This window comes from Salvelinus alpinus, chromosome 8, assembly GCF_045679555.1.
Source record: "Salvelinus alpinus chromosome 8, SLU_Salpinus.1, whole genome shotgun sequence".
Classification (NCBI taxonomy): Eukaryota; Metazoa; Chordata; class Actinopteri; order Salmoniformes; family Salmonidae; genus Salvelinus; species Salvelinus alpinus.
Genome location: NC_092093.1, coordinates 11,152,601 through 11,164,445, shown reverse-complemented (window position 1 = coordinate 11,164,445; position 11,845 = coordinate 11,152,601). Strand labels below are relative to the sequence as shown.

Here is an 11,845-nt window from a genome sequence, read left to right as displayed (position 1 = left end):
CCTGCATGTCTCTGCCTGCATGCCTCTGCCTGCATGTCTCTGCCTGCATGTCTCTGCCTGCATGTCTCTGCCTGCATGTCTCTGCCTGCATGTCTCTGCCTGCCTGTCTCTGCCTGCCTGTCTCTGCCTGCCTGTCTCTGCCTGCCTGTCTCTGCCTGCCTGTCTCTGCCTGCCTGTCTCTGCCTGCCTGTCTCTGCCTGCCTGTCTCTGCCTGCCTGTCTCTGCCTGTCTGTCTCTGCCTGTCTGTCTCTGCCTGCCTGTCTCTGCCTGCATGTCTCTGCCTGCATGTCTCTGCCTGCATGTCTCTGCCTGCCTGCCTGCCTACCTATCTGTCTGTGTTGCTGACTTCACAGTGTTGTGATTAGGCATGAATGACCTCTGACCTGTCAGGTCTCGTCTCAGCTGTCTCAGGTCCTTGGTGATGTCTTCGAACTTGACCTGGGCGGCCAGGAACACATCCTGAGGCTCAGGGAGAGGGAAGACACTCCTCTCTGTTCCAGCGTTCTGGAGGGAAACAATAACAGCAACATCAGAGTGACAACAACAACATGACATTTGTTCTACACCAGAATGACTAAAAACTCAAACACCCATAGACTAACTTCCAGTAAAATACATTTCAATAAAGTGATTAACAAATGTTTGACATTACCTCGTCCAGGTTGCGGAGATAGTACGATGTCACATAGTCAACCAGACTGATACGATTGTCCTTCAAAAAACACAAGAGAACAGAGAAGACAAAAGATCCTCAACCACAAAGGAACCCAACACAAAACAATACATGTGTTCTTTATTCTGCTTTAAAATACTGTGAGCTGTAGGCCTTTACTAGGTCATATGATACACTCATCTAACTGTACTTCGTCCTGTAACATAGCCCTTACCCTGCTCTTGACGTCCTTTAGTTTGGGCAGGATCTCCAGTCCAAAGCCGTCAGCCTGTCCTCTGGTCGTGTTGCCCCCGTTCATATGGTTCCCCAGGGCTAGAATCAGACCCATCACTTCCCTCACGCTGGAGGTGTCCATCACATCCTGGAGACAGAAAGGCACTATCTACTGTTAACTAAACATAGTGTTGACTGTACTTCAGACTACTGAGACAAGTTACATTTACGTTTAATGTGATGATGCGGCCGGTGACACTTTGCTTCTTGAAAGTCCAACATCTTGAAAACTTGATTGCTGACATGCAAAACATTTTAGGAATGTATCAACAGTGGACTAATGAAACAAATACCAACGGATAGTTTTTGAGAGGAGTTTCTCTATAAGACTCTTTATTTAGTCTGCAAAATGTGTTCTACAAGTAAAACACGTTTCCTGTGGTTTCTATGTTGCCATCTAGTATGAACTAACATGAAGAGAGAGTTTCACCCTTTGACAGCCATCTAATATGAACTAACATGAAGAGAGAGTTTCACCCTTTGACAGCCATCTAATATGAACTAACATGAAGAGAGAGTTTCACCCTTTGACAGCCATCTAATATGAACTAACATGAAGAGAGAGTTTCACCCTTTGACAGCCATCTAATATGAACTAACATGAAGAGAGAGTTCCAACCTTTGACAGCCATCTAGTATGAACTAACATGAAGAGAGAGTTTCACCCTTTGACAGCCATCTAATATGAACTAACATGAAGAGAGAGTTTCACCCTTTGACAGCCATCTAATATGAACTAACATGAAGAGAGAGTTCCAACCTTTGACAGCCATCTAGTATGAACTAACATGTAGAGAGAGTTCCAACCTTTGACAGCCATCTAGTACGAACTAACATGAAGAGAGAGTTTCACCCTTTGACAGCCATCTAATATGAACTAACATGAAGAGAGTTTCACCCTTTGACAGCCATCTAGTATGAACTAACATGAAGAGAGAGTTTCACCCTTCGACAGCCATCTAGTATGAACTAACATGAAGAGAGAGTTCCAACCTTTGACAGCCATCTAGTACGAACTAACATGTAGAGAGAGTTCCAACCTTCGACAGCCATCTAGTACAAACTAACATGTAGAGAGAGTTCCAACCTTTGACAGCCATCTAGTATGAACTAACATGTAGAGAGAGTTCCAACCTTCGACAGCAATCTAGTACAAACTAACATGTAGAGAGAGTTCCAACCTTTGACAGCCATCTAGTATGAACTAACATGTAGAGAGAGTTCCACCCTTCGACAGCCATCTAGTATGAACTAACATGAAGAGAGAGTTCCAACCTTCGACAGCCATCTAATATGAACTAACATGAAGAGAGAGTTCCAACCTTCGACAGCCATCTAGTACGAACTAACATGAAGAGAGAGTTCCAACCTTCGACAGCAATCTAGTATGAACTAACATGAAGAGAGAGTTCCAACCTTCGACAGCAATCTAGTATGAACTAACATGAAGAGAGAGTTCCAACCTTCGACAGCCATCTAGTACGAACTAACATGAAGAGAGAGTTCCAACCTTCGACAGCAATCTAGTATGAACTAACATGAAGAGAGAGTTCCAACCTTCGACAGCCATCTAGTACGAACTAACATGAAGAGAGAGTTCCAACCTTCGACAGCAATCTAGTATGAACTAACATGAAGAGAGAGTTCCAACCTTCGACAGCAATCTAGTATGAACTAACATGAAGAGAGAGTTCCAACCTTCGACAGCAATCTAGTATGAACTAACATGAAGAGAGAGTTCCAACCTTCGACAGCCATCTAGTATGAACTAACATGAAGAGAGAGTTCCAACCTTCGACAGCCATCTAGTACGAACTAACATGAAGAGAGAGTTCCAACCTTCGACAGCAATCTAGTATGAACTAACATGAAGAGAGAGTTCCAACCTTCGACAGCAATCTAGTATGAACTAACATGAAGAGAGAGTTCCAACCTTCGACAGCCATCTAGTACAAACTAACATGTAGAGAGAGTTCCAACCTTCGACAGCCATCTAGTACGAACTAAAATGAAGAGAGAGTTCCAACCTTCGACAGCAATCTAGTATGAACTAACATGAAGAGAGAGTTCCAACCTTCGACAGCCATCTAGTACGAACTAACATGAAGAGAGAGTTCCAACCTTCGACAGCCATCTAGTACGAACTAACATGTAGAGAGAGTTTCACCCTTCGACAGCCATCTAGTATGAACTAACATGAAGAGAGAGTTCCAACCTTTGACAGCAATCTAGTATGAACTAACATGAAGAGAGAGTTCCAACCTTCGACAGCCATCTAGTACGAACTAACATGTAGAGAGAGTTTCACCCTTCGACAGCCATCTAATATGAACTAACATGTAGAGAGAGTTCCAACCTTTGACAGCCATCTAGTATGAACTAACATGAAGAGAGAGTTCCAACCTTGCAGACGCGAGAGACATTGTCCAACTTGTGCTGAATGGAGGTGATGGCGTCTATGAAGACCGACTGGAAGATGATACATGAAGCCCTGTCTGGGAAGTCTGGTATCTGAGATAACTCAAACAGGAACCTAGAGACAACACAGGAGACAGGAAGAGTGACATGATGGACGTTACTTTGATGTTACTACCGTCTTTGTCAAGTCTTTGAAAGATGGTGCCTTAGAGGCGTTGGCGCCTTGAGGCGGAGCTAATCACGTATTCCCCAGCGTCCCATCGCCCTCTATCGTCTCCTTGTGGCCGGCCGGGCGCATGCACGCTGACGTTGGTTGCCAGCTTTACGACGTTCCCTCCGACACGTTGGTACGGTTGGCTTCCGGGTTAAGCGAGCAGTATGTCAAGAAGCAGTGCGGCTTGGCAGGGTCGTGTTTCGGAGGACGCGTTACTCTCGACCTTCGCCTCTTCCGAGTCCGTACCAGGAGTTGCAGTGACGGGACAAGACTGTAACTACCAATTGGATGTCACGAAATTGGGGAGAAAAAGGGGTACATTTAAAAAAATTAAAAATAAAAATGTATGTGATAAGGAGGGAAAGGAGAACACTCACTGTTCAGGTTTGTCCAGCAGCTTGACCTCCTCCTCAGACGTTTGGTAGTGTCTCTTTATCCGTTCCAGCTCATCAGGCTGGGCTCTCTGAGATGAGAGGCACAAACAACACTCGACACTTGAAGAGGTTTCAAAATGCTAAAAAAAGTCAGGCTGGGCTCTCTGAAAGGGAAACCAAACTGAACAGTACAATAAGAAGAAAGGAGGACCGAAGTAGTTCAGGACACTCACGTTTTCGTATAAAGCCTGGATGGTTTCCACGTCCACTACAGAGTTGTCCACATTCAGCACAGCTACAGGAGTAAACAGGTTCATTGAGTCATGCTTTAAATCAAAGGACACATTTGTGGGACACTGTCCCACCCCAGCTCGTGCCTAGAGGGGCAGGGAGTTTTACAGTGTGTTGATTTAGTCCTGGGGTGGCAGGTAGCCTAGTGGTTAGAGCATTGGACTAGTAACTGAAAGGTTTCAAGTTCGAATCCCTGAGCTGACAAGGTACAAATCTGTCGTTCTGCCCCTGAACAAGGCAGTTAACCCACTGTTCCTAGGCCGTCATTGAAATTAAGAATTTGTTCTTAACTGACTTGCCTAGTAAAATAAAGGTAAAATAAGGATATTCTTGCAGGGCATGTAGTGGTGGTGTAGGCAGAGCTATATTAGTGAGGCTTTCACCATAATCACACAAGATACCAAGCTAAGCAAACTGGCTTAAAGTACTTCTCTTGTCACGATTCCCAAGGTCTCATGTTTCAACGAGCTGAAATCCAACATGACTGGATCAAATGGAGGTTTCCCTTCTGTCCCCTGTTTTTCCCAGTTTTCCCCTGTTGTTTTCACCTATTGTGTTCCCTGTTTTCTTCCTGTAACTACCCTGTTCAAACACAAACATACACACAATTACACACACACACACACATACATACATACACACACGCACAAACACAGACACACAAACACACACAGCCCAAAAATCTCCACTGATGGGAAACGAACTGCTCCCTGCCACAGAAACCAAAGACACCCACATTGTAGATTCCTTCCCCTTACAGTACTGTATTTCCCAGATAAAATGGGAACTCTCAGTCTACGTCCCAAATGGCACCGTATGCTCTATATAGTGCACTACCTTTGATCAAAGCCCTATGGGTTCTAGGGGCTCCGGTTAAAAGAAGTGCACCATATAGGGAATAGGGTGCCATTTGGAACTCGGCCTCAGACTGTAATTGTGGGATGTTTTCTGCTGAGGCCAGTCCCTTTGTCTAATACTGATCATATATCTTGTTCATTCATTAACTCGCGATGTTCCACTCAGTCTGACTATATAAGACGTGACAGTAAATCCTGATGTTCCACTCAGTCTGACTATATAAGACGTGACAGTAAATCCTGATGTTCCACTCAGTCTGACTATATAAGACGTGACAGTAACTCCTGATGTCCCACTCAGTCTGACTATATAAGACGTGACAGTATTACGGTACAGCTGAATGGAGATTTGGTAATGGTTGGAATTAGCCCCTGTCTGTCTGAAGTCAAATACACGGTAGAGGGGCCAAGAGTCAGATGTTTAGTTGTGGTTCAGATGACTCACTTGGTTGGAGCGTAACCATGCATAGATTACCCACATGTAAAGAGGGATACCTAGTCAGTTGTACAACTGAATGCCTTCAAATGAAATGTGTCTTCCGCATTTAACCCAACCCCTCTGAATCTGAGAAGTGCGGTGGGCTGCCTTAATTGACACCCACATCATCGAAGCCCAACTGTCTTGCTCAGGGGCAGAAAGACAGATTTTTACCTTGTCAGCCTGGGGATTCGATCTAGCAACCTTTTGGATACTGGACCAACTCCCCTGCCCGCCAGGCTACCCGCCAGGCTACCTGCCTCCCCACTGGGCACAAACCGGTTGAATCAAAGTTGTTTCAACGTAATTTGTCAACGCATTGTGACGTGGAAGCTACGTGGAAAATAAATTGGATTTGAAAAAAGTAATCAAGGTTAAATGTTGTTTTGAGGTGAAATTTCAAGCACAGGATTTTAGTCACCATGGTAACCAAATTTCAACATAGACAAACCTTGTATAAAAATATTTTTAATTTGTACCTTTAAAACATCGTCAGATCTTCAACGTTATATCCACTATCAGAAAAAATGACATGTGTCTGGCCAGCACTTCCTACGGGAGAATTGATCGATGTACAGCTACCCTTTGTTCTCCCATCCAGGGTTTTAATCCAGATCAGCCCTGTTTGCTATGACCATTACCAGTGTGCCATCGTGAGAATGAATGTTGAGAGATTTCCACTTAAAAAACGAAATAGATTTACTGTTGCTATCAAAGTCTTTCCAAAGGGAAGGTTTAACAGTGCAAATGAAATGTGAACATAAATGTGAACATAAAACATAAACTCATTTATCATGAATGATGCTATGTATATGCCTATATAGCATTTGCAAAGTCATCAACAGTTATTGTTTCAAATTAACCCAGAATTCAACTAAATATAGACAATACAATAGGCCTAGGATTTCAAGCTCTGGTTGATTTAAAATGTAATAATATTTAGTGATATTGAATTGTGTTTGGTTGTCAACACAACCAGACATCAGCATTTGAAGAAGATGTATATTCTGACTGGATAGTTCCATCTGTGCCACTGACTTAGTCTGGCTTTAATTCCAGTTTGTCTACAAATTAATCATTGATATGTTGGATTCACGTCTCCATCTCAACCAAAAATCTATGTTAAAGAAAAGGACTAAATCAAATCAGAGTTTATTTAAAGTTTGCCGGTCTAAGTCCGTGGCACAAGTGGAACTATCTAAAGAAATGCATCTCCTTCAAATGTTGACACGTGGTTGCCATAACAACCTAACACAATTCAACATCCCTTTTGAAATACAATAAATAGCCTATTAACTTGTCGACAGTTTAAAAAAGTAAAGTTAAAGTTAAAGAATGGAATTAAGTCAGTGGTTCAGACGGAACTATCCAAGCAGTAGATACATCTACTTTTAGTTTGCATCCCAATATTACACATTCTTATACATCACAGAAGACTGACATTTAACAAAATCGTTTGCTATAGAAACACTAGATACATTTGTTTTATATTTTTTATTTTATAATGTTTATGAATTCGGAAATTTGGAAAATATGAATAACATTCCACCAATGAGGCCACTAGAGGGCGATATGATCATTTTACTGCAGGAAAGGGCTATACTGTTGTATAAATAAACAAAACATCTTTGTATTTAAAAAAAATTGTATTCCAATTTAAACTTTGCTGTACTTTAAAATGTTTGAAAGGGCAGTGATTGACATTTGGGTGACAACTAAACCCAAACTAATTTTTCCATTGGAATTTCGTTGTGGTTGACAGCATAGTGATAACACATTGGAAATTCAACTTAATTTTGGTGGTCTTTTTGAATGGGTGAATATAGGACGTAATTACATTGATCTCAACCAAATATTACCCAATTATCCACGTTGAAATTATGTGGTGTGCCCAGTGGGTGGTGCTCGAGTTGTGGGTTTGAGTCCTACGTGGGCCACAAATATTGAATATAATGTATGTGTAAACTGTAAATCGCGCCAGACTATCTTAGATTAAAGTTGGGCCACATAGGCATTTATCTACTATTTATGTAATAACTTTGGATAAAAGCCTCTGTTGAATGTCAAGATTACATTTAAAAATAGAGTATACAGTGGGGAGAACAAGTATTTGATACACTGCCGATTTTGCAGGTTTTCCTACTTACAAAGCATGTAGAGGTCTGTAATTTTTATCATAGGTACACTTCAACTGTGAGAGACTGAATTTAAAACAAAAATCCAGAAAATCACATTGTATGATTTTTAAGTAATTAATTCGCATTTTATTGCATGACATAAGTATTTGATACATCAGAAAAGCAGAACTTAATATTTGGTACAGAAACCTTTGTTTGCAATTACAGAGATCATACGTTTCCTGTAGTTCTTGACTAGGTTTGCACACACTGCAGCAGGGATTTTGGCCCACTCCTCCCTACAGATCTTCTCCAGATCCTTCAGGTTTCTGGGCTGTCGCTGGGCAATACGGACTTTCAGCTCCCTCCAAAGATTTTCTATTGGGTTCAGGTCTGGAGACTGGCTAGGCCACTCCAGGACCTTGAGATGCTTCTTACGGAGCCACTCCTTAGTTGCCATGGCTGTGTGCTTCGTGTCGTTGTCATGCTGGAAGACCCAGCCACGACCCATCTTCAATGCTCTTACTGAGGGAAGGAGGTTGTTGGCCAAGATCTCGCGATACATGGCCCCATCCATCCTCCCCTCAATACGGTGCAGTCGTCCTGTCCCCTTTGCAGAAAAGCATCCCCAAAGAATGATGTTTCCACCTCCAAGCTTCACGGTTAGGATGGTGTTCTTGGGGTTGTACTAATCCTTCTTCTTCCTCCAAACACGGCGAGTGGAGTTTAGACCAAAAAGCTCTATTAATGTCTCATCAGACCACATGACCTTCTCCAATTCCTCCTCTGGATCATCCAGATGGTCATTGGCAAACTTCAGACGGGCCTGGACATGCGCTGGCTTGAGCAGGGGGACCTTGCGTGCGCTGCAGGATTTTAATCCATGACGGCGTAGTGTGTTACTAATGGTTTTCTTTGAGACTGTGGTCCCAGCTCTCTTCAGGTCATTAACTAGGTCCTGCCGTGTAGTTCTGGGCTGATCCCTCACCTTCCTCATGATCATTGATGCCCCACGAGGTGAGATCTTGCATGGAGCCCCAGACTGAGGGTGATTGACCGTCATCTTGAACTTCTTCCATTTTCTAATAATTGCGCCAACAGTTGTTGCCTTCTCACCAAGCTGCTTACCTATTGTCCTGTAGCCCATCCCAGCCTTGTGCAGGTCTACAATTTTATCCCTGATGTCCTTACACAGCTCTCTGGTCTTGGCCATTGTGGAGAGGTTGGAGTCTGTTTGATTGAGTGGGTGGACAGGTGTCTTTTATACAGGTAACGAGTTCAAACAGGTGCAGTTAATACAGGTAATGAGTGGAGAACAGGAGGGCTTCTTAAAGAAAAACTAACAGGTCTGTGAGAGCCGGAATTCTTACTGGTTGGTAGGTGATCAAATACTTATGTCATGCAATAAAATGCGAATTAATTACTTAAAAATCATACAATGTGATTTTCTGGATTTTTGTTTTAAATTCCGTCTCTCACAGTTGAAGTGTACCTATGATAAAAATTACAGACCTCTACATGCTTTGTAAGTAGGAAAACCTGCAAAATCGGCAGTGTATCAAATACTTGTTCTCCCCACTGTATATGCACCCTTCTTCTCAGAGATGATGTTATATGTATAGTATATACCAGTGGTTTTCAAACCTCATCTCGGGGATACAAGACGTTTCACGATTTTGTTGTAGCCCTGAATTAGCTCTCCCGATTCAACTAATCAAGGTTCACCTAATCTGATTCACCTAATAATCCCAGAGGAGAGGTTTGAAAACCAATGTGTCACTCACCTTGCTGTATGTCCTTCATCTCCAGGTGCAGACTAGAGATGAGTATCCCTACGGCCTGGGAACGCTTCCCATCCAGCAGCTTCATGATCTGCAGGAGGAGAGAAAACTGTGTGAGTAGAAGTTGCCTCTAACCACTGACACAGTGTCAGATATTAGTCTTCCCATCCAGCAGCTTCCTGATCTGACCAGGGAGAGGAGGACGACACAGTGACCATGACAACAGTGGAGCGTGGCTGACCATCACATGAGGTAAGAGGAAGGGAGCTGGACTAATGGAAACTAGTAGAGGATCATTAATGGAAAGCAGAGAGTCTCTCTCTCTCTCTGATGGAGAATATCATCGTAGTCCAAAGAGGTATAAAAGTACATTGAAGGTCACAACATGGTGTGCAGTACCTAATAAAGTGGAAACTTTGCATAATTCATAGCCAGAGCTGTAGCTGGAAGACTTTTCCATGTGTCTTGGCTGACTACAGAAAAACGACCATGGGGACTTCATCTTGGCTGACTACAGAAAAACGACCATGGGGACTTCATCTTGGCTGACTATAGATAGATGACCATGGGGACTTCATCTTGGCTGACTATAGATAGATGACCATGGGGACTTCATCTTGGCTGACTATAGATAGATGACCATGGGGACTTCATCTTGGCTGACTATAGATAGATGACCATGGGGACTTCATCTTGGCTGACTATAGATAGATGACCATGGGGACTTCATCATGTATCTTGGCTGACTATAGATAGATGACCATGGGGACTTCATCTTGGCTGACTATAGATAGATGACCATGGGGACTTCATCATGTATCTTGGCTGACTATAGATAGATGACCATGGGGACTTCATCTTGGCTGACTATAGATAGATGACCATGGGGACTTCATCATGTATCTTGGCTGACTATAGATAGATGACTATGGGGACTTCATCTTGGCTGACTATAGATAGATGACCATGGGGACTTCATCTTGGCTGACTATAGATAGATCATGTCCATTCCAAGAGCAAATGCAGACACTGTTGGCCTCCAGCAATACAAAAATGCAGAATATTTGGAGAAAAACTGTAGTTACAGCTAGATGTACTGAAAGTCCAGGGCTGGTTTGTTTAATCCTCAGATACCAGTGTCCTCTAGTGGACAATAGACACATTGCTACCTTGTATTGAGCTACATACAGACTACTGTACCTTCTTGGCCTTGGCTTTCTTCTCATAGGCCTCTGCCAGAGGTTTTCTCTTTGTCTGTATGGTGGTCTTGGAGAACATGTCTTCAAACTCTGTGGTGTTGATGATGTCTGGTTCCTCAAGAGAGCTCCACAATGTGTCCTTACTGGGAAAGGAGAAGATGGGGAAGATAGAGAGTGAGTGAGTGAGTGAGTGAGAGAGAGAGAGAGAGTGAGTCAGTGAGTGAGTGAGTGAGTGAGTGAGTGAGTGAGTGAGTGAGTGAGTGAGTGAGTGAGTGAGTGAGTGAGGGAGTGAGTGAGTGAGTGAGTGAGTGAGTGAGTGAGTGAGTGAGTGAGTGAGTGAGTGAGTGAGTGAGTGAGTGAGTGAGTGAGTGAGTGAGTGAGTGAGTGAGTGAGTGAGTGAGTGAGTGAGTGAGTGAGTGAGTGAGTGAGTGAGTGAGTGAGTGAGTGAGTGAGTGAGTGAGTGAGTGAGTGAGTGAGTGAGTGAAGAGTGAGTGAGGGAGTGAGTGACGGCGAGTGAGAGAGAGAGAGAGAGAGAGAGGTAAATGGAAGGGAAAGAGAGAGGGCTCATTGGCTCCTGAGTTATTCTGCAAAAGGATTAGAGTTGGATAAATGTAGATCAACTTGAATTTACAGGATACCTTCAAGCCTTATCAAAATTCCATACCTAAAACCTTGAATTTGGACAAAATGAACTGAATGGACTATTACTACCAAGGACTATCAAGAAATTTTTTCTAACAAACCAAAACCTGCAGAAGAAACACAGCGGAACCAAAGCCAAAAAGTAAAAGACAATCATCTCTAGGTAATTTTGTTATATAAAGCTTAATAAATAAGGCTATGAAGCTACCAACCTGCTAGCACAGAACTGACCTGGCTGCAGCTTCAGTTAGCACTGAAATGCAGAGGCCTTTGAAGCCCCCATGGCTTATCCCTGTGGAGAGGTCATTACAATACAGTACCCCATGGATATTAAAAATAACACTGCACGGAATAAGGACAATCCAGAGACATTATTTGCTGACTGCTACAAAGAGGGGAATGTAAGCAACTTAATTTTCCACAAAGACAATCCCCTGGCATGGCACAGTGCTATAAGAGCAAACTACCCCTATGTCAAGAGAGAGGGTATTGGCCCAGGGTGGAAACTCAGAATACTAGACATTGAGG

The 11,845-nt window shown here is 43.1% G+C and overlaps 1 protein-coding gene across 1 annotated transcript in view; it reads right to left on the bottom strand.

The window, feature by feature from the left end:
• LOC139583867 (formin-like) overlaps positions 1-11,845 on the bottom strand; it is a 52,657-nt gene that overhangs the window by 26,639 nt on the left and 14,173 nt on the right. The window contains exons 5-12 of the mRNA XM_071415413.1: positions 10,677-10,818; positions 9,480-9,567; positions 4,186-4,247; positions 3,956-4,041; positions 3,350-3,479; positions 888-1,034; positions 653-712; positions 384-504 (exon numbers count right to left, since the gene is read on the bottom strand). Of these exons, the coding sequence (XP_071271514.1) occupies positions 384-504; positions 653-712; positions 888-1,034; positions 3,350-3,479; positions 3,956-4,041; positions 4,186-4,247; positions 9,480-9,567; positions 10,677-10,818 (836 nt within the window). The remainder of the gene's footprint in view (positions 1-383; positions 505-652; positions 713-887; positions 1,035-3,349; positions 3,480-3,955; positions 4,042-4,185; positions 4,248-9,479; positions 9,568-10,676; positions 10,819-11,845) is intronic.